The sequence below is a fragment of the Paralichthys olivaceus genome, chromosome 7, assembly GCF_024713975.1.
Source record: "Paralichthys olivaceus isolate ysfri-2021 chromosome 7, ASM2471397v2, whole genome shotgun sequence".
In the NCBI taxonomy this organism is placed as follows: domain Eukaryota; kingdom Metazoa; phylum Chordata; class Actinopteri; order Pleuronectiformes; family Paralichthyidae; genus Paralichthys; species Paralichthys olivaceus.
The window spans coordinates 3,769,555-3,796,044 of NC_091099.1; the positions used below are offsets into that span (position 1 = coordinate 3,769,555).

General features: G+C 42.7%; 1 protein-coding gene across 4 annotated transcripts; it reads right to left on the minus strand.

Annotated features, from left to right (window-relative positions):
- Window positions 1-85: 85 nt before the first annotated feature.
- On the minus strand, window positions 86-21,441 carry siah1 (siah E3 ubiquitin protein ligase 1). 4 transcript variants are annotated; one of them, XM_069528045.1, is made up of 6 exons: window positions 21,249-21,415; window positions 9,927-10,023; window positions 7,795-7,851; window positions 3,242-3,423; window positions 2,860-3,156; window positions 86-2,344 (listed from the first exon to the last, which is right to left on the minus strand). In XM_069528045.1, exons 3-6 carry the CDS (start codon window positions 7,802-7,804, stop codon window positions 1,973-1,975), a joined length of 861 nt encoding a protein of 286 aa, XP_069384146.1. In that variant the 5' UTR covers window positions 7,805-7,851; window positions 9,927-10,023; window positions 21,249-21,415; the 3' UTR covers window positions 86-1,972. The 4 variants fall into 4 exon arrangements, with proteins under 4 accessions (XP_069384146.1, XP_019960151.1, XP_069384145.1 ...); XM_020104592.2 differs by lacking the exon at window positions 9,927-10,023 and having other exon boundaries at window positions 21,249-21,441; XM_069528044.1 differs by lacking the exons at window positions 9,927-10,023; window positions 21,249-21,415 and adding an exon at window positions 11,630-11,652.
- Between the last annotated feature and the right edge of the window lie 5,049 nt (window positions 21,442-26,490).

The following is a 26,490-nucleotide window of genomic DNA, read 5'->3' on the forward strand; positions in this document are numbered from 1 at the left end:
ACATCGAACCAAACCCCAATGTGGGATTCAAACACAGACCCGCTCGGGGTGTGAGTCGCACAATAACAGAAGAAAAGACACCAGGTATGAAAAAGATAGATTTATTTAATGACAAATTAAAACAGAAATAAAGTCAAGGAGTTGAGGGAGAGCAGCAACACGACTGAGACTCCACTTAGGGAGAAAGGGAGAGAAGATTGGCTTGACCTCCCTCCCTCCTCACAGACAAAAAAAAAAGAAAAAAAGAAAAGACTTACCACACAAACAAAAAGGACAGAGACAAATAGATGAGGGGGAAAAAACAATCCACTTGTAGAGGGGAAAGAAAAACACAAACCTTCAGAAGAACGACACAACTTGCTTTTTAACTACAAACACTGAAGTTTAGCCACAAGTTTTACAACTGCCTTTAACTTTTGTTTTTAAAAGTCATTACAAAAATGATAATTATGATAATCTCCATTTAATAATAACAATAGCAACATCGTAACGGTAGAAACTGTCCCTCATTCCTGGTTGGGTGATCAGTCAGTCAGTGGTTGAGGCCGACGCCGGCGACCGAGCGAGGAGAGGAGGAAGAGGAAGGAGAAATAAAAGAAGAGTCTCGGAAGAGGAAAGAGAGAAAGTGAGCAGGCTTCCTGCCAAATGTCCGGCTCGCGCACACATGTACACACACTCACAAAGACACACACACACATCAGGACTTATTCTCTCCTTTCATACAAAAAACCCCCAAAACTAAAATAATTAAAAGAAACAGACTTAAGAATAAACTCCGAAAAAAAACTTAATCAACTGAAATGCAGTGTTTTTTTTCCTCCTCGCTGTGAAAAACAAAAAAACTAAAAAGAAGACATTCTCTCTTCCTCGTTCAAAAATGCTCCGACACACACTCATTTTTACACCTGCGTGCACACACACACACACACACACAGGCGGCTTGTTACGCAGAGACTTTTGTGTTTGTGTGTCAGGACGCCACTTTTGTGTCCTGCGAAAATAAGATATTCAAGAAAAAGAAATCCGGGGCTGACGAAGCTGATGGCCGTCATTAATCCTGACAGTATGAGAGCAGACTAATGACTGCGATGACGACCACTGTGGACCGGAGGGAAACCGTGACGATGTGGGAGATCCAGGAACCTTCGATGCCGATCAAAGGTTCGGGTCCTGGACAGAACCTCGTGGTCGTGGGTGCTACAGTCATCCGGGCCTGTGGGGGACGATTCCAGTCGCATCCGCCCACATCAGTGTCACAGGTGGACATAAAAATCCAAATGTGTGAGCCACAGCCGTGGTTCCGGTCCAACTAGTTTAACGGAAACCAGGAGGTCTGACGGGCACGGGGAGGGGGAGGGGGGGGTTACTAACAGAAAGAAGCTAGACTGCTGGAGAGCTTCCTAGCGCTGACCGGGAGTCCGTAGTGAAACTATAGTTCGAGCCGTCCTCGGTGTGTGCGGCCGCCACAGAGCTGCTCAGCGGTGAGCGGCCTCCAGCGTCCTGCAGCTGCAGGTGTGAAATGTGTGAGGATGACGAAGAGGAGAAAGAGAGAGAGAGAGAGACACTTAAACTGGAGTGTTGGGAATTCACTCCCAGAAAGACGTGACGAAGAAATGAGAAGTTTGACGAGCGAGTTTTACTAAACAGCTTCTCAGTTTGTGTCTGTGTTTATGACCGAGAGAGGACGAGACAGCGTGTGCGTGCACGAGTCTCACATACATGTTTATGTGTGTAGAAGTCTATAACCATCATTACAGTTACGTCCTTGTGTTTATTATTCCTCCACTCATCCATCCATCCATCCCACCCACCCCCTGGGCCTCCACGGCTGCCCGATCAGACAGTCCAGTTCCATGTCTCTAGGGGTGAGGCAGAGAGGGGCAGGGCGCTGTGAGGTCACAACATATTTGACCCCCTAAAAAATGCCCCCTGACAATCTGTAACAGTTTGACCCTCTGCTCTTCAAAAGTTCTTAGCACATGGAGATGGTGACGTTGATGCCCAGGTTGCCGTTCTCTGCGAAAAGCTGCGCGATGGACGTGTCGAACACCAGGCAGTCGCTGTTCATGATGGCCGTGGCGATGCCCTCGTGGATGGAGCGCGGCGTGGCCTCCCAGGTCAGGCGGCGCCGGTGACCATTGAGCTCCAGCCGGTAGGCGAAGTTCTCGGCCTGCTTGCGAGTGCCGATGAGCTGCACGATGGCAAAGAACTGCTGGTGGCCGTCGTACTTCTCCTGCTTCTCCAGCACCAGCATGAAGTGGAAGCCGAAGCACGACTGCATCATCACCCAGTCCACCGCTCCAGGGAGGTTGATGTCTGTGGCCAGGAACACAATGTCCTCCCCCTGCACAGACACACACACACACACACACACATACAAGATAAACTGGTTAACAAAGCTACACAATCTCTGAACCTCTTAACTTTTAATTAAGTTTTAGAGCCACAGAAAACCCTCACAGCTAGACTGTTTACTCTTCACCAAAGAGGTGATGTTTTATCTTTGTGAGCAGGATTATACACAACAAGAGAATCAACCAACTTCTGTAAAAGTGTGGAGAGAAGAACTTTCTTAAACATTGACGGATAAAAGCATCTTTGTTCATTTCTCAGAGAATAATTAATTGATCATGATGGAGAAAGAATCTGGCATATTGTAGTGTGTGTGCATGTTTGTGCAGATCCAAATAAAACTCAGGATCTAGTGAATTTAAATGTTGTTTCATACGAGGAGACTGTTACATATGTTACATATGCTTATGTATGACCAGTTATTAAATAGAGGTATGGAAATCAGGCAGACGTGAGCATAGATCAGTTCCTGCAGAGAGGGGTTGATGAAATGAATTAGAAAGTGACCTGCAGTGTGGTGATGGACTTGTGCTGGTGCATCAGATGAGGCATGACGGCGTCCAGGGAGCCCTGCCACTTGCAGGAGGCGCCGGGGCAGGGGCAGGAGTACGGCCGGAACTCGCACAGCTCTTCGTGCTCCGTCTTGTCGGTGTGAGGCAGGGTGACTTCGCAGCCCGATGAGGCGTACTTGCAGGGGAAGAGGACCGAGTTAGCCACCTTTTCCATGGCCAGGTTCCTGATGGAGCCCAGGGGGCCCCGGCAGGTGGGGCAGCAGGTGAGCTTGGGCCGGCAGTTGGAACATACCTGGAAATGGTAAATGCGTTTGTGAATAAGATTTACAAACAAATTCTCTTCTCTACTGATGTCTGAAAGTTCAGGTGATGCGTACCAGGTGTCCGGACTGGCACTGCAGGATGGGGGGTAGGACATAGTCGAAGCAGACAGGGCACTCGAACAGGCTGGCCAGGTCACTGTTAGAGGCCGTGGTGCCTGACAGGGTGGGCACGCGCTGGGAGGGGGGGCACTTGGAGGTTCCTGTGGGCAGCGCGGTGGCAGTCTGGCGACTCATTTCTGGTGAGGAGAAAGAGGAGTTGAGTTTTCAACAGATTCTTCAGCAGGACAAAGAGTGCACTCAGACCAGCCGGCCTTGGTCCGCACATCTCCACCTTCTTACAGCAACAAGCTGACAGAGAAACAACAGTATCTTCACTTTAAAAACAAAATGTACGTATGAGGAGTGAGCAGAGCAGACTTCAGACTTCTCTCTGGGACCAAACATGATCGACTTCTGTTCAACATTAGAGCTGTACACACAACCAGACATTAAAGAGAAGTCAGCTGTGTGTGTGTGTGTGTGTGTAGCTGCTGTCTCTTATCACGCTGTGCAGTTGCTGTGGTAACGGGTTTGTGGTTAAGTATGGGTTACGCCTGTGAAAAAGAGGAGAGGGTAGAGAGGAGGCCGGTTGAGAAAGAGGAACAGGAGGAGATGAAGAGAGGAGGAGGGTAAAGAATCAAGCATGATGTGTGTTTTGAAAGCTTCAAATTGAAAGACTGTCCAAACGCAGAGGATGGTGAGGAGATTTCAAAAACAGGAAGGTGAGGAGGATGTTTCTCGGGTCAGATCTTCTTTGCGTAGTAGAGGAGTTTGGGTAGGATGACTGTGCGTGCCAGTGACCCCGCCTACTCTGCTACCCGGCATTGTTCATCCTTTTTATAGCCCTGCCCACAAACAGAGGCAGCACAGGGAGACGCAGAGCAGAGAGGGTGAGGAGAGGGGAGAGTAAAGTGTGTGGGAGCCGAGGACAGGAGAGGAGAATCAAGTGGTGAGATAGTGCAGCAATGTGTAGACAGACAGGACATCAGCTGGGGTATAACACACATCCACAAAGTGCTGCCACTTCTCAGCTAACAGCTAATTCAACTATTTAGTAGGAGAAATATCATCAGGTTTATAATCTTAATTTGTGTTATCACACGAAAAGGTTCAGAAAACATCACTTTCCTCAAACCGTCCATTGTTGGAGCTCCTCTTTCCTCCCTCTGTCTGAAACATGTCCATTTAGCTCCTGTCTCTTTAAGGAGACATCACGATGGTGCAGGTTTGTGCAGAGTGTTAGTAACCATGTTGGGAGTTGATAGATGTTGAAGAGTTATTCATTTTTCTTAAAGAACTGCAGCGAAGAAAAGAGACATTGTCTGTGTTCTTTCCTTCAACTCAATTCAAAAATGGCGTGAATCTGCAGGAAATGCGATGCTACCAAGTCGACCAATTGCAGCTCTTGCGGTCTGCGTCGCCCTGAGACATAGTGACATTTTTGGGGAAGTGCATGTCAGGTAAGGCGTAGGGGTCTGTGTAGGGTACGCGTCTAAGCATAGGCTACGGCATAGCTTCCATGCAGAAGCATGAATTGGCCTTAATTGATCGGCGTAATGGCTTTCAGCTTTATCAGCAGGCTGCAGATCTACAAACTGGATCTATTGAGAGACGCCAACTGTCCATGAGTCTGCCTGACTGTAAACACATCTGCTGTGGTGGAGACACTGTCTTAGCAGCTATTTATAGAGCTTCTTAGCTGGCTAGCATGCTAGCACAGAGGGACCAAATTAGCTCAGAACATTCTGCTAGGCCAAGGCCAGGGTCACAGTCAGCAAGCATGCGACAGAGAAATCTGACAAGGGACTATCTTTAAACAGCTGTCACTAGTTTGGCTAATCCAGCTTGAAGACAATGCTACGATTGTGATCGGAGGGGAAGTCATTTCCTGTGGTTGTGTAGCTTCCTTAAATACGTGTAAATTTTGTGTATTTTTAAACTCATGCAATCCATATAAAATACTCAGATACTTCCTTCACAATCAACCTAAACCGGATTTGTCTGATAATTTTAATTTCATTGTGCACTCCTGCTCACACCGCATATATTCCTGGTGTGTGCTTGCTTATCCATTTATTACTTTTCTACTTATGTTTCAATTTTTATTATCTGACAGACGGGTGGTTTAGAAAATCAGTTCCATGTTGGTCATCTTATCTATATCACATCTAAGAACATGAATTATGAATACTTCCAAAACATCTCTTGAAAAATGTTTTAAAGCATGACAGAAGTAGTTTTTAAATGAACCATAATATTATTTACACATATCTGAATCTATTTAGTACATACATTTTTTATTATCCCAACAGAGTAGCCATCTTTGTGTGAGGCTGAGTGTTACCACAGAAGCAAAGTGTAGCACTGCAGTCATGTCATGAAATGCGTGGATGACGAGGGACAATGGAAGTCAGAGAGAAAGTTAATATAACAAGATGATTCCTGACGGCAGAAAACAAACTTCCCTGAAATAGATCAACACTGGAGCTCAACCAGGAGGCCAGGAGAGGGGGCAGCCTTTATGGTCTTAGAGCAGAGAACAGAGGCGCCAGACCAAATCCCAGAATCACTGTACTCAAATGTATTGTTCTGATTCAACAGTGAGGATGTCATCCGTTTAGGAACAACGATACATATAGTCAAACTTATTCTGTGAATTCTGGCAGAGCATCACGCTCACTGCTTTTCATTGGTGGACAGCAATCTTTGGAAAAGCCAGCTCGGTTGTGACTGATGTGATTAACACATTGCTTCTGATTGGCCGAGCTACACACAGGCTCTTGGAATTTGGGGAGCACAAACGTTGCCAACACGGCAGCACAGACACCGAGCACACTTTGTCAAAAGCATTGTCCGCTGTATGAAAGACATTTACAATGTTCTTTAGCTGGTAATACAAGACATACTGAACATGGAACATTACCCTGTCTTTGTGCATTTAAAGTCTTTTCAAATAGGTTTTTAAAGAACAATGTCTTTACTGTTAACGAGTGCTTTTTATTTTTGACAGTGAATTCTGTCTGTTGTGTCCCTGACAGAAGAGATATTGTATCTTTTAGGGGGACCTTCCTGGTTGAATATAGAATAAATCAATGGTTTAAACTTTACTTCTAACAACCACCTGCCCCTCTGCCTTTCTAAGAACAGTTAGAATAGACAGTTGGCCGCGCATGAGGTTAAAACAAGTAGCCACATGCTCTGCTCAAAAGAGTGTGGGGATAAACATAGCATCACTTGTTATGCTGGCACATGGGGGGGCTAAAAATGACTGCCATGATAAAGGCTGTGTCCAGATAAGCAGGTCTCGACACTCATGCTGTTAGCAGCAGGGTTACAGCTCGTACAGTGTGAATTTACAGTTTACAAGGCTCCTGCAACCCGTGGCAGCTCATTAGGGATGAGAACATTTATAAAAGAAAATATACATCCCAGAAAAAAGATAGGACAAAGGCAGTTTACGAGACATTTTAAGTGTGCAGAGGGGATTGATATGGACAGTTTGTTATAATTTAGGCTACTTCTTGTACCATTAGGGTTGTTTAGAGTAGAACAAAATTGGCTTATAACCCCGAGGGAGATGCAGCAGCTTTTACAGAAGTTTGAGAGACATGAGGTAAAGCTATAGTGTGAGTGGAAAGGTGCAGGTGCAAGTTACGTATTTAATTCTGGCTTCCAAAGCAATGACGCTCAGCTCAGAGGACTGTGCATGAGGTAGGAAACTATAAGAAATGTCACTAATCAGAGTCATAACTGAGTCGAATCTGAGTTCACATATCTTTTAAATCTGTGTGACGCACATTTTCAGAGGACATGATTATCTCTGTATAGATAGTTGACAATCCAACCAATGGTTCACAGCATACAGGACCCATTAAGAGCTATTTGGGCTGATTAATTTTGAAATGTACACAAATATGGGTAAGTAAGAATTTTTACACCCTGTATAGTGGAGTTGTTGTATCTCACAATGTATCCTGAAAACTAGAGGAAACCCGATTGTCACAAATATATACCATTGTTTGTTGCGCTGATGCTGAATGAAAGGAAAACAGTTGACAGACAAGAGGACAGAGAGAGCTGTATGATGTGAAAACAAAACTGTGGCACGTGTGAATAAAAAGGCTTCAGATGTGACTATATATCGGCAGTGACAGTCAGAAGCCTTGAAAAGAACTCAAAGTTGAACTAGACACTAAGGAGCTTCTATTTATTTCTTGTGGGAAAATGTGCCTGGTATAATTTATGTGATAACGACCAACATAGATATGGAACGTTTTAGTTGTGCAAGAGAAAATGACTCATGTTGCCAATGAGATCACTATATATTCCTCTACGTGGAACTTTCTACAAAGCAGGAGGAGGGAGTAAATGAGTGAGGAATATCAGACACAACCTAACTGAATGCAGAGCAACATATACTTCCTGTTTTCTGAAATAGTTTCATCTGTTCATTTAAATTAAGACCAAAGAAAAACACACAACCTCTCTTGGGGTAAATCCAAACGTGGGCTAACGATACTACAATCGGACAGTGTTTATGCATTGACAAGGGTAACAGAAACACTAACCTTCGTCCATAAGATTTCCAAGTAAGGCTTTAGTCTTCTCTTGAAATGTGGGGACCCCTGAAAAACAAAAAGGTAAACAAACATGACTTGGAGAAACAAAGCTACAACACACTGTCTGGGATTTGCTGAATAACGATGGAGGAACAGACAGGAAATGAAAGACACACATCTTACTTCAGTGGTTCTATCATTTCTGAATCATCAGCTAAAATCTGTTCACATCTGAAGAGAATCAGATTTTAAACATGACACAGTGTGATATTTACGGCGGCCATCTCCACTAATAGGCTAATATGAAGAGACCAGGAGAGGCACTGTCTGTCATGTACATTTCCATGGACTGAACAATGTTCATTCAAGGCATTTAAGCCACTCACTGTGCTGCTAATGCAAAGGGGCATTAGCATGAGACTTTTACAACCATCGATTCTCACTGTACTGTCTCCACACCATTTTCCCAGCACTGTTAGTTCATGTTCCATTAACTACTGAACCCTCAGCAGAACACTTTGATACGTTTTTACAGGACACTCATGTATGAAGTCAAACAAACTGTGGATGTATAAATAGATTCTGCTCAGATACAGTATGGGTGGTTGTGGGTCAGGAGGTAGGGCGGGTCGTCCAGTAACCAAACGGTTGGTGTTTTGACCCTCAGCTCCACCACCATGAATTTCTAAGTGTCCTTGGGAGAAACCCCAAAGTGAACCTTAAACGATGTGTGATTTAAAAGGGTGAATGGGACTTAGCCTGTTAAACGCTTTGAGTGGTCGTTACTATCAGAAAGGAGCTATTTAAATGAAATCCATCTATCATACGGTGTGTCCATCAACAGCCACTGGCTCTAAAAGAGCTCAGTCTGACCTTGATAAATTGCATATCTGTCATTGACGCTGAAAGTTAAAACACCAGTGTTAATGTGCTGTGTATTCAGGTCTTAACGCAAGATATAGCTAAAAAAACTTCAGCTAAAAAGAAGCAACTGTGCCTTTAAAGCCATGAATTGCATCTACAGCAGCCTGCACATTCAATTCAAGAGCAAAAATTAGTCTTGAAATTCACATTTTTGTGTGATAATTATCGATACCCTCATTTTTTTCCCTCAAAATAATATTTTTGTCAACCAGCCTTACTAACAAGCATTACAGTGTGTGCTTAAATGTCTTCATAAGTCAATTAGTAGTTGAGAAATTAAACATAGCATTGATTTAACAAGGGCTATGACATTCCTCGGTAATTATGATTCAAGAATCAACAATGGCAACGTTTATATACAAGCAAATCATCTGACTGGAACAATAATTAATCTGGAGCCCGTGCAAACATCCCACTTATTCAATAAATGCAACTGTGCTCACAGACTGAGCATCTTTATAAAAGCAAGTTAAGAGAATCTCAGTTTACTAACTTTAAAATCATTTTTTTCCAGGCAAGTTTAATACAACTTAAGTTGATTTCAATTGCATTGTGGGACGCTGCTCTCCAACACATACAAAATATTTTGCATTTGTCCATAGTATTCTATAGGGCCAACACTCTATGAGCAGCAGATTTACAGTGAAAACAATAGGGCTGTTGCATGAGAACACTTTGCTTTTGTCTGGATCTGGCTCTCATTTTAAAAAGACGTTTGAATAATTTGTTTCCTTAACGCACAAACATAAAAATTTGACTAGATTTATGTCACCGATGTTAACGTGCAGCATGCACCAACCTGACCTAGACAAAACATAAACACATACAACCACTGACGTTAAAAAAAGACTGCAGGAGTCTAAACATGTGCAAGCTGGATATAAGAGATAGATATGGAGATATGATGAGTGACTGCTGGTTGAACACTGTTGTGTTGAGCTCAGAAGACACAAGGCTAAAGAAGAAAGTAGTGAAGGAGGAAGGAAGCAGCTGGATGGATTTCTGGTCTAGGAGGATAAACTGGTTTGATTTTATCTGAACCAGTTGAACCAACATTTGTAATTATTACAGGTTTTGGCAAATTAAAGCCTACAGCCTGTGCAACACTAACCCCAAATTGAATTGAATCAGCAATAAGCACGACGACGAGTGTGATTAATTAATATTATGTTGTTTGTAAATAGATTAATGGAGCCACTAGTTGAGCATTAACTAACTTGGTAATCACGCGCCAACTGTGATGTTGATACGACACCATTCCCTTTCAGGCCTGGTGACTCCGTGCAGTCTTCTCCGAAACAGCAATAGTCGGCACTAAGAGAAAAACACCACCGGAAAACGGCAAAGAAGATGAAACACAAACAAAACAGATTTGGCACAAGCTTGTTTCATTCAGCTTTGGGCCTCTGCACACTCCTTCGCCTTGACAAACCGGTCGCAGAGGGTTTTTCCATAGTTTCCTACAGAATGACTCTTTACCAACAGTCACTTCAGTCTCTCTCCAGGAGCCATCTGGGAGTTGCCGTGCTGCCTCATTAGTAAGGGGGTCATAAAGCTAGCAGTAGAGGTTGACCTGATCACAGATTCTAGCCATGCGGCGCGCACCAAGTAAAAAAGTTGGGAGGTGCACAACCTGCCGAAATGACAGTGTGCCAGCAGAAATTGCGTAATCTCTGGTGCATGCCAGTGTTCGCAAGTAAAGAAACACTGAGCATGGAACAAGCTTCACTCTTGGAGTACCGGTACGGACTTTGCTTAATATCAAACCAGTTTGCAAATGTTTAGCCTGATCAAACCGCATCAAACACAGGAGCAAAGAGGAAGATACAGGAGATAGATGGAGAGCACGAGTGGAGAGAAGAACAAGCAGAGAACAAGCTGAGCTTCAACACAAACATACCATTCTTTGTTCTCAACTCATTGCCCACTCTTTTCTCACTCACACACACACACACACTGCACAGTTTAGACACAATGCCAGATATAATTCACAATGAATGCAGGCAAAGCTTGTTAAAAGCATCTTCTGTACTCAAACAGACAAACTATTCAACATACATTCTGTCTCAACATAAAGCACATTCACTTTTTCCCCCAACAAGTTCCCAGTAAAAAAAAAAAAAACACACATTGTCGACTTGCTACAAACACACCTAAGATGCACTGAGGAAAGGAATTTATGACATTTTACAACACCTTGGTTGCAGCTAGGACAGATGCAGTTATAAAACACATAAAGCTGATTAGGGGAAAAGGTGTAAATGTTTCCACTATAAAGTGCATTATCTTTAAAAACTGCTTCACCTTTAGTCCTGTGCACGCTCCTTGTGGCTATGCATGAGAAGAGGAGTCGGAACAAGGAGTTCCAGGGTGGAGCTTGCTGTGCTACGCTAGCTGGCTTCAAATTCACTTGGACCTGAGACATAGGGGTAGAGCGTTCACGCAGCCCCTCAGTGCCATATTTCTGCAGCCTTCTCCATGGAAACCACACACTGTTGCCGCTGCCCTTAACATACCACAAAAAGGAGGATCATATTTCTTCCTCTTGGTCCCCCATTTAGGAGGGGTAAGAACAGGAGGGTCCAGGGCGAGCTGTAATGAAAGAATGAGTGCTGTGTCCAGACTGAGCCAGATGGGGATGCTTAATAGTCGGAAAAATAAATGCCCACAAGGGGATAGAACAAGAGAAAGACACCGGAGTGCTTATGCCTTTGTCATGGGAATCTCAGAAACCACAAAACATCAAATCTCAAAGTCCCTCGGTCACTATAACAGCCAGAAAAACAGCCACTGACATCATGTGGGTGAAGCAGGCATCCATCAGAGCTGCCAAACTAAAAGAGGAGCATCAGACAGGTTGCTAGGTGCTTATGCTTCAGCATGAAGAAACAGAGAAGGTCACTAATTTGCTTTCTCTTACACTGAAAGGCTTGCATTAGTCCGAGAGCAGTCTGTCAGTGTGTGTGGTCAACTCGCCACTCCCCGGCTGCTCCCCTGGCCACTGGGAACTGAAGGCAACATGAGATATTTTACTCAAGGCACTTTAGATTCCCCTCAAAGCTGCATGATTAAGTTCCACCTTTGTTTCTCCTGCTGCCAAATATTCAGGAAGTGTAGAGTTTGGACCGCTGCAGCTTTTCACAGACATATCCTCTTCCAAGACCATTTCCCAAAATTGAAGTTTTCCCGCAAAAAAAGCTCGAATCCCAGGACAAAAGAAAGACTGTTGCATGAAAACAAATATTTTGTCGTGTAGAAGAGCTGCTAGGAAAAAAATCTCCCTCTACTGATTAGAGGGGGGGGGGGGGGGAGCCTTGTTTCCTGCTGGAAGAGAAGTGGAGCTCACAAGAGAGGGAAAGAAGGGAAAGTCCCGGACAAAGTCTCTCTCTCCCGCTGACTTTTTCTCCTCTGTGCTCTTTTATTCAAGCCATGTTCTCTCTGTCCCCTGGAGTGTGCTAGGTGTCACTGCTGCTGGGTGTGTTCGTGCAGGACAGAGGAGCTAAGCCGGCATCCAATGTCAGTCCAAACAGAGCATGCTCACTCACACCCTTCCCCTTTAGCTCTTGGCGGCACCGTACCCAAACACACAACCTCTTCTTCTGTGAAACACGTCATTTCTCTTCCACACAGATTTTAACTTCCCCTACAAATTTACTTCACCCCCCCGCCCCACTAAACTTCCTGTCTGCGCTCCTCCATTTTCCCTTTTTTCTACGTGCACACTTCCTTACATGCATTCCCTGCTCTACCCTGCATATTTTTTCTTTCTCCTGGATGGACAGCCTCTCTCTAACTCTCTCCCCCACTTATGTTTCTTTCTCTCTGCCCCCTCCCTTGGCCTGGCTCTGTGGGGCTCAGATTTCAGTCTTGTCTGGCTGCAGGCAGCAGCACCACCACCAGCTGCCCTCGTTGACACCATACCTTACTCATTGCATTTTCTTTCCATTCCATCCTTCTACTGACTTCCTCTCACACCATTTGCCACGGTGCAGTAAACGTGTAAATTGTGTCGTTTGAGATTTATTTATTCATGTTCTTTTTCAGTTATGAATGTCAAACTAGATAATACAAAGGAGTCCTATGTCGTTCATTTTCTGTATGTATTTGTTTGTTGACAGCAGTAATCACTTCCATACAGGGTAAGTAGCATACAGATGTTAAAATAGGTTACATAAGTTGCTATGTTTTAAATGCACTGGTATCTGATCAGTACTTGGTATCGGCCAATACGGAACATCCGGATATTAGAATCGGTCGGGAAACTATGGTACTGGAACATCTCTATATCTCACTATTGAACTACAGGTACTTTGCAGATGAAAAACAATGTGGTGTATTTGTAAGATCAGGGGACTCCATCCCTCATGATTCAGTCACTATGGATATGTAAAATGTTCACTTGTTTCTTTATCTGACATAAGCTCTTTCTCCTGCATGCACATGCTTCCTTTCTAAAAACACACAGAACTGAGCCAGCCAGGAAAAGAAGCCCCAGTGAAACCGAAATATAGCTGAGAGCCAGAATCTGATCGCCAGGAGAGGAAAGTGATAGCGAGCTTAGTGAACACAGAACAATACGTTATCACTGGCCCTGTTTGCACTAAAACACATCATTAGCAAGTCAGTGGCACATTGACAGATAAAAACCAGGGGTGATTTAAAAGAGGCGTTGGCAGTGGCATTTGTTTCCTCAGGTGAGCCTGGATTCTGGCTGTGAAAGCACATTTAGACTTGTTGGGCTGAAAGAGACGACAGGAGGCACGCGGCTGTATTCTCCTCACTGTCGTTACACTGCATCTGTTCACATTATCACCAGACAATATAAACATAATGTAGTCAGAAATTCAGCAGCAGAGAAAATATGGGCACAAAGAGAGCCTGCTGTGACACACACACACACACACACACACACACACACACACACACACACACACACACACACACACACACACACACACACACACACACACACACACACACACACACACACACACACACACACACACACACACACATAAAACAGCACAAGTGACACTAGTTCAATGCTGAAAGTGTGCTATTAAAGGGGCAGCGCAGCAGATACAACAATGGGCCATCTGGACCAGGCAGCAGTTGATCTCCAAAGACACAAACACTTCAACACCTACAGCCAGGGGTTTACAAAGGGGGAGAAAGAGAGACTGATTATTTACATCATCAACACCTCGGTGATACAGATTACAGAAATTCTGACGAGCCAATAAACTGATCTGAACTACCGGTGAGTTGGAGGTGTGCAAATCGCATCTTGGCGGAGAGCTTCTAAAATATGCTTGAGCTGAATTGTACACAAACCTAAATTTCCATATGAAACACATCTTGCTTTTTTGCAGTCTGGCGTCTACGTATCTGATGTGAGTCACTGAGGTACAGCTAAAATAAAGGAAATGTGAATAAGTTCATCACAGCTACCTCTCAAAAAGTACTTTGATTTGCTAACAAGGCTTTGAAAAGATCTAATCATCACGTTTGTTGTGATTTCACTGGTCTCAACTGGTTCACTGTTGCTCAGTATATCCTGTTGCTAATTGTGAGCTAAATTTAAACATTTAAGTTAACCCACTTGTCCCACTGTTGATACAGAATGACCCCTGTGTTACACGCTGCCATGGGTGCATGCAAAGTCCATTTAAAAGCTTTGACCAGCAGATTACTGTGCTGTTCCAAGAAACAACAGTGTGTACAGAATGGAAAAGCAGCAATAAATAGCAAGATTACAATAGGTTTATAACAATCGAAATTCGAGAGACCTGGCTCAAGAAAATGCAACTTACTTCTCTGGTAGTTTGTTGGGATAAACAGCTGGTGGCACTAGTTTTCCAGTTGGGTGACATTACATTTTGCAAAGAGAGTGGATTGAGGAGGATGACATATTTAGAAGAGCATCAGTCAAACCTCAAACGTTGAAACATTTGTTAGTCTCATTTATTAATTTGAGTGTTATAGTCTCCTCGCTGCTCCACATTGATCTCACGTTTATGTTTTTCTTCCCTCGAGGGGAGCAGATGCTTCAGTGGACATTTCAGTCACGTGCTTCTAGTGTATCATGATATATTCATTAATTTTGTTTTTGTTGCAAGTAAGCCAACATTGAGTTACACTATGTTTTCTGCTCATTGTTACCTTTGAGCATCACTACCACAAGAAAAATAAATCAACGTCCTGTTCCAAACTCTATAACGAGAGAGTGGGGGGAACTAGTCAGGAGCCAATTCACTATTTATGAGAGGTTCTCCCATTTTGCTCGGAGCCAGATAAGGTAACAGAGGAAACCACTCTTCAAGCAAACAAAGGCTGCGAGTACATCAGCAAGTGGCAAGAGTTACCCACCGCTCGCTGACACAAATTGGACCCTGGTGAAGCAGATGAACAGTTTCCTCACCGACTTTAGCTAGCTGTCCTTCTAATGCATGATACATGTTTGCACCTACAACTGACTGTAGAGAGCTATACTATGACACTTTAGTTAAGAGATCTTTTTTCTACTATTTTGTTTCCTAGTACTTTATACTAATGTTGACATTTTACAGTTTAACCATGAACTTAAATATAAATAAATCAACACCAATGTAACCACATATATATATAAGATGAAAGTAAAAGATCATTACAGAGATCATCACAGCTACAAGTGCTGAATATCATCAAACAACAAATCATGAACATTTCCTTTAGGGTAATGTTAAAAATTCTTTCACTTTGGCAGTTGCCTCTTTTCCACAGCAGAAAATAAACCAAGAGTGTAACAGTGCAGCTTAGCAGCTTGTTACCATGGAGAAGCCGCACAGCGCAGAGATATCATGGCGAGCAAAAAATACACACAAACACACACACACACACACACACCTTGTGTCTTCTGATCATGCACAAACACACACAGAGCGATAAAGCAAGCAGGGACTCCCTTTGGCATTGGTAAGAGATCTAGAATTACCTCACTGCTACACAGCCAGTGAGTCACTGTCTCTCCCACACACACATGCATGCACAAACGCGCACACACACGCACACACATGGCCAGCAGTCAGAACAGCTGTCGATCCCTTGCTGAGCTCTATTCACTGAACGTGTGCTGCCGATGCTGTAACCAATCACACTGCAGTTTAGATCCCTGTCTGTACAGACTCTTTATGCAGACTCTGGAGGAACCTCATGAAACACTTGTGTATAAAGTATATTTGATTGATTTCATTTGTGATATTAAAATGAAACTTATTTGACTTCACTTTGTTAAGCATTGTGTTATTCTTCTTCTATTGTTTAAAAGTTTGTGACAAAGCTGAAGAAATTCCCTCATGAAAAAAGGGACGGACAGAGGGACAACCCGAGAAGACAAAGTCAGGCTTGGTCGTAGATGCCGGCAAGCATACGCACCCAATATATATCGGTCGACATAACAAACTGAGACACGTAACATCGTCTTAAAACAACCCTTGCTACTTCAATCTGATAAAGATATGTCACAAGCGAGTCCAGTGTGTTATGTCATGTGACACTGTGTATGCTCAGGTTAACAGGTCGTCAGATGACGGCAGCAGGCTTAACAGAAGCAGACGCACAGTTCACATGGACACTGTGAAATTTAAATACAAAATGTGTGAATCTTATTGGATACTGAGGACCTGAGCTTGATCAAGGCTGTGTTATCAGAGCTTCTCAGCAAAAAACATGTAGTCAATCATCAAGTAATGAGCCATCTTTTCAGATTCAAGCAGCGTAAGGCAATTCATGCAATAATTAATTACAAGCTTTATCTAGCAGCAGTTTCCAAGAAAGACAGCGGCACAGGACAACATGACGCACCTACTCAACAACCTGAAGCACACAGAATACAGTCTGGAAAATTCAATATAAAAATTGAATCGATTTTTGTGCACGTACAAGAGAATGCAGAGTATTACATACAGCATGCTTTTGATTGTTAGATCCATGCAACATACAGCTTTACACTCATCTACAGAAATTAGTCATATGTATGTCTCAATTTTATATATATATATGTATGTATGTATGTATGTATGCATGCATGTATGAATGTATAGAAAAATGTGCAAAGTAATTAATAACCATTGAATCATATTTAAGCCAGTCTAAATCAGACGAGAAGAACGATAAAGACAGGAACTTAAAAGGTGAGAGCAATAAGTGACAAAATATGCACTAAAATTGAAAATATGAAACCAAAATTGTAAAAATATATGCAATGCATTACAGATCGTGCAGAAGATGATAAGCATTACTTCACACCAGAATACAGTCTTGTGCTACATATTTTGAAGCCTATCCGCTAAAATGTTTTCTCAATAATTAGCCAAAACTGTAAAACCCCTTCAGTATAGCCAATGTATGACACAGAAAATGCAGGGGTCAGGTTAGAGCTGACGACCCCTCGGGGTGATGTGGCAGGTGACTCAACCATCAGTAGATATATGTGCTCACATCATCCTCACTGCAGAGCTCGTATTAATGATACAGTACGGCTGCATACCAATAAGGTTAACACCTATCAGGTGAACCTACTGTTCATCCGCTGCATGCAAACCATTTCCTTTGTGTAAGGGAAATTCAAAATGTTGACAAATTTAAGTCATAATTCAGCACACTGAATGCTAACACGTATAAATACCACTGCGAACAAATAGTACACTGGACGTGTGATTCAAAAAAGCTATGTCAAATAGGCCTTGAGTATAAGTCAAATACTAGGCTCATATTAATGTACGACTCATACCATGATCTTCAGTTACAATCTGAATGCCAATAGCTGACTTTGTGCCACTGTAACTGAGCTACATTCGTTTTTCATCCAACTAAACCAAAGTGTGAAAGAGAAAGCTTCCTTTATTTTATTTCATTTTAAACAACTACAAGGATTTCATGAGGATGAGTCTTTCCAATCCGTGACATAAATCCCCATCATCTGTCAACATCCATCCACATATGAAAACCATCCCGGTGGCTACATTACCAAACAACTAAGCCTCTGTAAAGGCTAAAAACCTGTGGGTCAGTGCGAGTTCATCTGTGCTGCTATATCACCAACACAGTCAGGAACATTTTTTTTTTTGAAAAATACACAAGAAGCTAATTGTTTTGCTCAGGATGACATATGTGTGTTTTTGCACCTTTTTCCTGATCTGCCCTTCTCTGAAGGACACAGGGATTGATTGGCCAGCCCTGAGTCACCTGTTAGTCAAGGACGCTGGTCAACTTTAACCTTTATCACCCAGACTCAACTGAGCAGAGGTAAAGCCACTCAGAATAAGGGATGATGCAGGTACAGATGTGCTGGGCCTGAGAGAAAATGTTCCTTTAGGATTTTGTGATTAGCTGCTGGAAGAATCCTATTTTAGGCTGCAAACCAGGCTTTTCCCTGATTTATTCCACCATCACATCTTGTACTTGGCTCTAAGGGTGTAAATGTCTGGATCCTGAAAAGTCTTTGGTGCAGCTCCAATGCAGCAAATTTACACAATTAGTGTAATTATTCAAACACAATGATACTCATCACCAAGGTGGTTGTCATTACAAAAGCTCCAGAGTATTTTTATCCAGCTCTTTATATCTTCTAATAACCTTGAGTGTTTTTCAGCCTGTGGTTACAAATAGTCTTTCTGTACATTTAGCCGTCACATAAAATATACTGGTTCAACTCTTATTCCTGTTTTAACTCTACATATAGATCACGGGCTGACAGATATTTCAGGTCACTAGAGCTGCCTCTTTTGTATGAATTAACTTTCAACCCCAGCACAACAGTCAGACCCATGCCGTCACACAAACACCAGATATACAAAACAGGCAGTTGTACACTACCCTGCTGGGTTGTTTATTCTCTAGCAGCCTCACACAGAAGCCAATGATTTTCTTTTCAGCTACAACGAAAAGCAGGTTATTTCTCCATCTCCCTATTAATCATAAACGTTAAAGTTGACGTTTCAACTTTAAAGACATGCTTAAAGTATTTTGTGTCTACTTCTAATTTAATTTCTTTTCTCCCTATAGACTAGGAGTGTAGAAAATGACTGATAAAGACAACTCGTCTAGGCCAAAAGTAAGAAACACAATCAAAAAAAAACAATTTGTAGTGAAAATTGAGCACAATTTGAGACCACAGTATCTGCAGTTCCCCTCATATGTTTGCCAAGTGTGGCTAAGCCTAGCAGTGCTAGCACCAGTAGACTTCTTTCCTCGGAGATTACTGTCCACATGCCTGAGCTGAATGTGGTTAGGCATCGCTCCGCTCAAGTCAACATACGACCTTATTTTCCTTTTCTAGATCAAACTGCTGCCAAACCACGCTGGTTTTACAAGATGTCATCTGTCCCACTTTCCACCTTGCTGGTTTACAACATCTGGGCATTAGCACGGGTGGGGGTGGGGGGTTGGCTTAGTGGTGGGTGGCTGGATAATATCTTGAATACAACAGTAAACAGTCATTGTTCATTAATAAAGTATAAAAGATAGTTTAACCAGTTCATTTCTGTTGCAGAGCAAAGATAGCAGTGTTTAATAGTTTTCTCGTCCACAGACTAATCTGTGGAAAAGACCGAACTTAATATTTACAGGTACAGAAACACTGGAGGTCTGCTTGGATCATTCTTTACATTTTACTTTTCTAACTAAATTTGTCTTCTCACGTTGGAAAAACGATCACACGTCGATTCTAAAGTATCTAGCACATCGAGCATTTTTCTTAAAATAACTTTGCTTTTGTTTTAAACCAGGGAGTGGATTTGTCTCTGATTAGTCATGAAAAAGTGAAATCTGCTGGTTTTGAAATCTAGCAGTGATGAGTAAGACTGAGTTAAGGACTTTCATGTTTAATTCAAAATATCCCAAAAGAGATGCCTCAACATTGCAGCTCCATTTCAACAATAATAATATGAAATAAAAGTTATGTGCTGCTGTTGCAATGGAACCAGAGATATACTGATGGCATAGAGTTTGACATATTCGTTGACCATTTAACTGAGATACTCAGATTGACTCTGGGGTTCCTGCAAGAAACTGCACAGACTCTCTTACACGCTTTTACCCAGTTCACCAGCATTTCAAAGGTCAAAGAGCTGAAATCACAGTCACACAGCTGGTAACACTGTGATGTTAGTTAGTTGTGCTTGTGAACAATTTAATTTAATTCAAACACATCAGTTACTGTAGCTGCTCACAAAACCAGACTCACAACCATGTCCTACTGATACTTCAGTACAGTCACATTTAAGTTGTGTTGAGCATGTGATCGTCTTTCTGTCCATGTCTTCCATTGCCTATGTGTTGTCTGTGCAGAGAAACGAAAGCTTCAGGATTTGGTATCAAGACGTGTCCATTATTCTATATTCAAAACTGAAAATAATAACTGAAGTTCACGCTTTTTCGTATTGACGGTGACACTTTAACATCTTAGTAACTTAAGACGCAGCTCATTATAGCTCTTTACACCTCACTGTATACTTACTTCATGGGTTAATCAGTACATGAGTTTGATGACCTCAGTTTGCAACCATCCGACCTGAACCTGAGCAGAAACCTTGTTGGTTACAACAACAACAACAAACTCTTCAATGAGCCTCGCCTCCTGCTGTGAGGGCACTTCAGTCATAAAGGTCAAACCGTGGTGTCTTCAGAGTTCAGCTCCTGACAGCATCTCTCCTGACACATCTACAGGTGTCCACGTGAACAACACCGATCTGTCAGCGGCCACACACAGTGAGTGAACGAGCAGCGTAGTAAAGCAGATCGGCAGCGTCTGAAGGAACAACAAGAACTAAAAGCTGACATTCACTCGTCCTCATGTCTCAAGACACACACACACACACACACACACACACAGACAGACACGGTGGGATCTCCAGCAGCCACACATCTTCCTCTGGAGTAAACATTAGTCATCAGTGAACCAGCTAACGCTGCTGCACATGACAAAGACACGCCAGGTGTCTGCTGACCTGAACTAACATGCTCCCGAGGCAGAACGGCCCCGTCCGGGTGACACAAGACAACGGCGTAGCCCACCTAGCTGCAACTGTTACACACACACACACACACACACATACGAGGCCTTGTCTGCTAGCACAGCAGCTAGCTTGTTAGCTTAGCGACTGTGCGAAACAAGCTAGCAAACAGATGCGTTAAAACTGTTTGGGTTTTTTTTTTGTTTTTTTCCCGTACACAGTGAAACCTCCGTGTTTGCTCGACGTCAGCGTGACTGCAGCCCGCGGGTACGCGTGCGTTTTTCTTTTCTTTTCTTTTTTTAAACATGCCAATGACAACAAACCAGCTAGCGACACGGCTTAGCTAGCTAGCTAGCTTCTCCCCTCCTCCTCCTCCTCCTCCTCCTGACAAGCTCGGCTAGCTAACAGCCAACATTAGCAGCGCGCTAACGAAGGAAGCTAATGCCTGCTGTTGTTTCCCCCCCTTCAACACACACACACACACACACTGACACACACACACACGCGAAAATCTGGTGTTTCTGCCGCCGCGACACACCCGCTTACCTCGGACGAAATATCCCTCAGCTCACTGCAGGAGAAGCGCCGGCTGTTTGGCGAGGAAACGTCCACACGACCCGTGTTTATCGTCTTTCATTCGTTAGCTGGATCCTCTCGCGGCTCCTGATCTGAGACGAGACGCCAGGCGTTAAGTACCAGCCGCTCCGGAGCGCGCACAGTTGTTGAAGTTTGTCGCGGGGGCGCGCTCAGCACAAACCGAGAGCTGCACACATTTAAAAGGACAGAAATATTCCAAAGTTTATATATATATATATATATATATATAAATATTTATGTACGAATCACTGCTCTCTCTCTAATATTATAATAAGAGATTATAAAATATAATAGTACAGTATTATTATATATTATTTTGTTTTTGGTCAGACCCATAGGTCCACATTTGTAGGTCTGTAAAAATGACACAGATATTCCAAAATATATATATATATATGTATATATAAGCATGAATCAGTGACTTATAGCTCTCTCTCTAATATAATAATAATAATATTACATTATTATTATATATTATTTAGGTTTTGGTCAGATCCCTAGGTCCATATTTGTAGGTCCGTAAAAATGACACAAATATTCCACAATAAATATATATAAATGCATGAATCACTGACTTACAGCCCATTCCATGCTTTAATATTGTTTTATTATATTATATTATTAGTTTAGTTTGGTGGTTAGTTTTTTTTCAGATGCATAGATTCATATTTATACGTCTATATAAAATGACTCAATGATTCCAAAATAAATATATATGTGCATGAATCACTGACTTACAGCCCATTCCATGCTTTAATAGTTATATTCGTTTATTTGTTTTGTTTCAGATTCATAGATTAGTATTTGTAGGGCTATAAAAATTAAATCAAATAGTGCCCATATTAAATTCAAATTCACAAATTCACCATCTAGTTTTTGTGTAATCCTGCAAACTAACAAACAAACACAAATTAAAACATAACCACGTTAATGACAGAGGTAATAATGACAGAATACAGAACAAAAACACATAAATACAATCATCAACAAACAAACAAAGTGTGATGCTTGTCCCTGTTCAACACTAATGACTTACGTTATTTAGTTTGCTTTGACTCCTCTGATTCCCAATCAGTTTATTTAACAGAGTTTAACCTTTAACCATCTGTGTTGTTTTGTAATGTATTTAAACCCAAAAAATCAAGTAACCACTTTAATGCCTCCAGGTATTCTAATTGAGTATTTTAATGATATTTCATTTGATCAGCAAATTACAATAATGTGATTTAAGTTTTTTCCAAAAAAGTGTTATCAGCAGTTCAGAATGAGGCCCTGCCATTCAGTCTCCATGCTGCCGAGCATACATGTAACTGGGTGAGATTAAGATTAAGATTAAGAGGATGTGTCGTTTCTTCCATAGTAATCTGGACATAAGGGAGTCCCCCACCCCCCACCCCCGCTTGACACCATCAGGAGGGGAGAGAGAGAGAGAGAGAGAGGGAGGGAGTGCAGGGTGGGGATGGGAGGGGCTGGGATTACACAGAAGGATTGGTTATGTAAATGCATTGTCCCAGTAGACAAGCGGCAGCCGGAGCTCATGGGAGGGCGAGAGAGGCTCAGACAGCAAGAAAAGTGAGAGAAAGAACAGACTTTTGTGAATATAATCCTATTGGCCTCTCTGGAGCCGTGGCTTTAGGCGCTGTAAGAATACCTCTTACTGTAATCACACAGAGACCAAGAGCTTTTCATTACATCTATTAACCCACGTACTGTACAAACTAAACCACATTTATTACACAGAGAGAATATTGCAATGTATACGCAGAGTATTCTAGATATACATAGTTGAATAATAAGTCTGAGACCGTGAGCCTCCCCTCAGACTAAGTTTAGTTCACGTGTTTTGTGGATGCCTGTGCTGTCCTGATCACATTATTTGATGATTTCTGAATACACTGAATACATACAAAGTACAAAAATACACATACATACATAAAAAAATGTTTCTTGTGATATTTATTAATTACAATCTTCCCTACAACTACTGTATCTGAAATCAAATACAGATTTAGGTCATTCTACATGAACTCCTAATGTGTAATTGATTTGGCCAATGCTGCGTTCATGTTTAACCTTGTTTACTGGACCATATCACTCACTGACCGACAGTGTTCATGAGCCCAGACAACAGGACTGTGCCTACAGAGGTCTAAAAACACAAACCTGCATTGACACCTTCAATAATGATGTAATCAAATGTCCAGTTTTTTCGCTCTGATTCCCTGAGCCTCCACTGAAACTGGGCAGAGACCCCCTCCCACTTTGAAAACCTCTTATGTCGAGTATGTTGCCTCCTGATCCAATATAAGGATTTAAATAACACCTGTTTTTCTGGGCAGACAGAATTCACCACGTCATAATATTAGCAAGCTTTTTTTTGCCACGACACTTGATCCAGCCTGAAATATCACCAAAACAACTGATGGACCATTAAATGTTGTGCAAACATTCGGGGTGCCCAGAGGATGAACCCTAGTGACCAGCATGGGGCTGTAAAATACCTCAACAGTATCCAGTTTTATTTCTCAACATCAACACGATCTGTTGCTAGAAATTCATAATAGTAACGATTGGTGACTTCTACTATGGTAGCATATGCTGCTGATGTTAGCATTTAGCACAAAGTTAAACAGGTCGTCAGTGACCAGTTGGTTCCTGCCAAGGAGGTTTTTGCCGCTGTCCAAGAACAACTGAACAAATTTGCATGAAACTTGCTGGAAGGACGGAGGATGGGCCAATAAAGAACCAATAAAATGTGTTGGGGGCAGATCCAGGAATTTTTCATCACTGTTTCACCTTTTCAATGATTATTTAGGGAATATTTCATAGATCTTTCATAGAGCTTGCACATGTATGGTAAAACGATTTGAAATTGAAGCTGCTTCAGGCAAATCAAGGCATGAAAAGTCATCAGTAACATCATTTCTGAAAATTGAAAGGTAACCAGCAAAGCTATACCGGGGTTGGTGTAATGTGATTTCATTACTAGCTTTAGTTTGAACAAGCCGAGGGCAAGAGAGAGACTCTCAACTCTGCTGCAGGACAGTGAAATCCAGCAGGAATATGAGACGGGTGCTCAGAGAGGGCATTCCTCCACGAGGGCTGATTCTCTATCTTGTCACGTTACAGTAAATGAAAACAAATTCCTGCATCTGCCAGAAATTGGAAGGGTTCTTTCTTGGGTCATACCACACCCCTAAACAAAATCTCATGGATATCAGTTGCGTGGTTTTGGCATAACCCTCTGGTTCTGGTCATATGGACCAATTATGAGGATCTTAATGTTTCTGTTATTCAACATGAAAAAGTCTTTAAATGTTCGGCTGTAAATGTGTTAAAGAAAGTCACAAAGTGACACTGTTTCCTCAGAATGATGAGAAAAATGAGGCAAACGAAGCAGAAGAAGGAAACAGCAGGGTACGGGACAGCAAGGAGTATGTGGGAGACGGGCTGAGGGGAGAGAAGGGAGAGGAAATGGGGAGATCCAAACCCGAGAGAATGTTAAGCTGTGCTGGTATGCTGCAGGAATTTGAATTTCTCGGTTGGACATAACAACGTACATTGCTGTTTTATTTGAAAGACAGACACTGAAAGGAAAATGTGGAAGGAAGAAGAAGAAGAAGAAGAAGAAGGGAAATGTAGTTAGAGGAGGAAAAGAGAAGAGAGTTTGAGAGAAAGGGAGGAAGGAAGTGTGGAGACAGGGATGATGGATGTGAGAGAAGAGAGGAGAAGCAGAGACAGAGGGTGGAGGGGAAAGGTGAAAAGAAAAGAGAGGGAGAGGAAGAAGGTGGTGAGGGAGGATCGCTCACAATCAAATCATCAGCACATTCCACACATGATGTCTGGCAGTGGATTCTTACACTGATGCAGAATCTCTGCAGTGGATTCCTCAGGCGGCTCCTGGAGGAAAGTTAGCGAGCTGCTGTTTCCAGGTTATGAGTTCTGCATTTTGTCTTGGAAACCAGAAGTAACCATATTTGGAGGAGCAGGGGGTGGAGTCTGACGCTGCACGCCCCCATCTACACCTGCGATCTGCACGGTACTAGCTGTCAATCACACAGCGTATTTGACTCTAAACGGGGATCGTCGTTTAGAAAATGAAAGAAATGCTTATGTAGACCCAAAATGTGTGCACGTGAAAACCTGTGCAAACACAAAACCAAACTCTCAAGTATCCGCAGGGAAACAGTGACAGGGCGGAGTCTTGGTGCACTTGCTCTTCCATTGGTTCTCACGACTGCTCAAACCCGCCCGAAATCCGAAAACCTTCGCTCAGCGTGGGATCTGTGTCTCTCACTTGATGGAGAGAGATAACACAGGTTGTGATTCGGTGGCGAACAAATGAAATGGAACAGATCAGACTGAGGGCGGAGGTTACGGTGGGTGTGGTCTTTCTAATGATGTGACCAGGGACCATCTTGTGTCAAGGTGACAGCAGCGTGTTCACCAGTCCACCCCGAGAGAACTCATTACAGTCGTTACTACATTATTACATAAGCACTCATGAGTCACACCAGGACACATCTGTAAACTCAGACTTCATGACAGACAGACACACAGACAGACAGACAGACACAGACAGAAGACACACAGACACACAGACAGACACAGACAGACAGACAGATAGACAGACAGATAGACAGATAGACAGAGGCAGACAGAAGACAGACACAGACAGACAGATAGACACAGACACACAGACAGACAGACAGACACACAGACAGACAGACAGACAGACACAGACAGAAGACACACAGACAGAAGACACACAGACACACAGACACACAGACAGACACAGACAGAAGACACACAGACACACAGACACACAGACACACAGACAGACACAGACAGACAGACAGATAGACAGAGGCAGACAGAAGACAGACACAGACAGACAGATAGACACAGACACAGACACACAGACAGAAGACACAGACACAGACAGACAGATAGACACAGACACACAGACAGACAGACAGACACACACACACACCTCAACATGTTACGATTGTTACTGGCCACACCTCTATCACTGCTCTAACCTTCATCCGTCAGACATTTCCTCTCTTTTATTTTGTTAACATGCTTTGTGTCACGTGACATCTCCTGCACGTGTAAGTTCTAAGCGTCCTGTGGTTCTCTCCGAGGTTTCAGCGTTTATTTATTTTTCTCTGTTTCTCCTCTCTCCAGT

Excerpts from the sequence above, each read along its gene's own strand:
- siah1 (XM_069528043.1), bottom strand. The coding sequence starts at position 11,134 with ATGTCTCAGGTCCAAGTGAATTTGAAGCCAGCTAGCGTAGCACAGCAA. Across the intron at positions 7,852-11,013 it reads GAGCGTGCACAGGACTAAAG|GGGTCCCCACATTTCAAGAG; the intron begins GTGAAGCAGTTT and ends TTTGTTTTTCAG. Across the intron at positions 2,345-2,859 it reads AGTCCATCACCACACTGCAG|GGGGAGGACATTGTGTTCCT; the intron begins GTCACTTTCTAA and ends GTGTCTGTGCAG.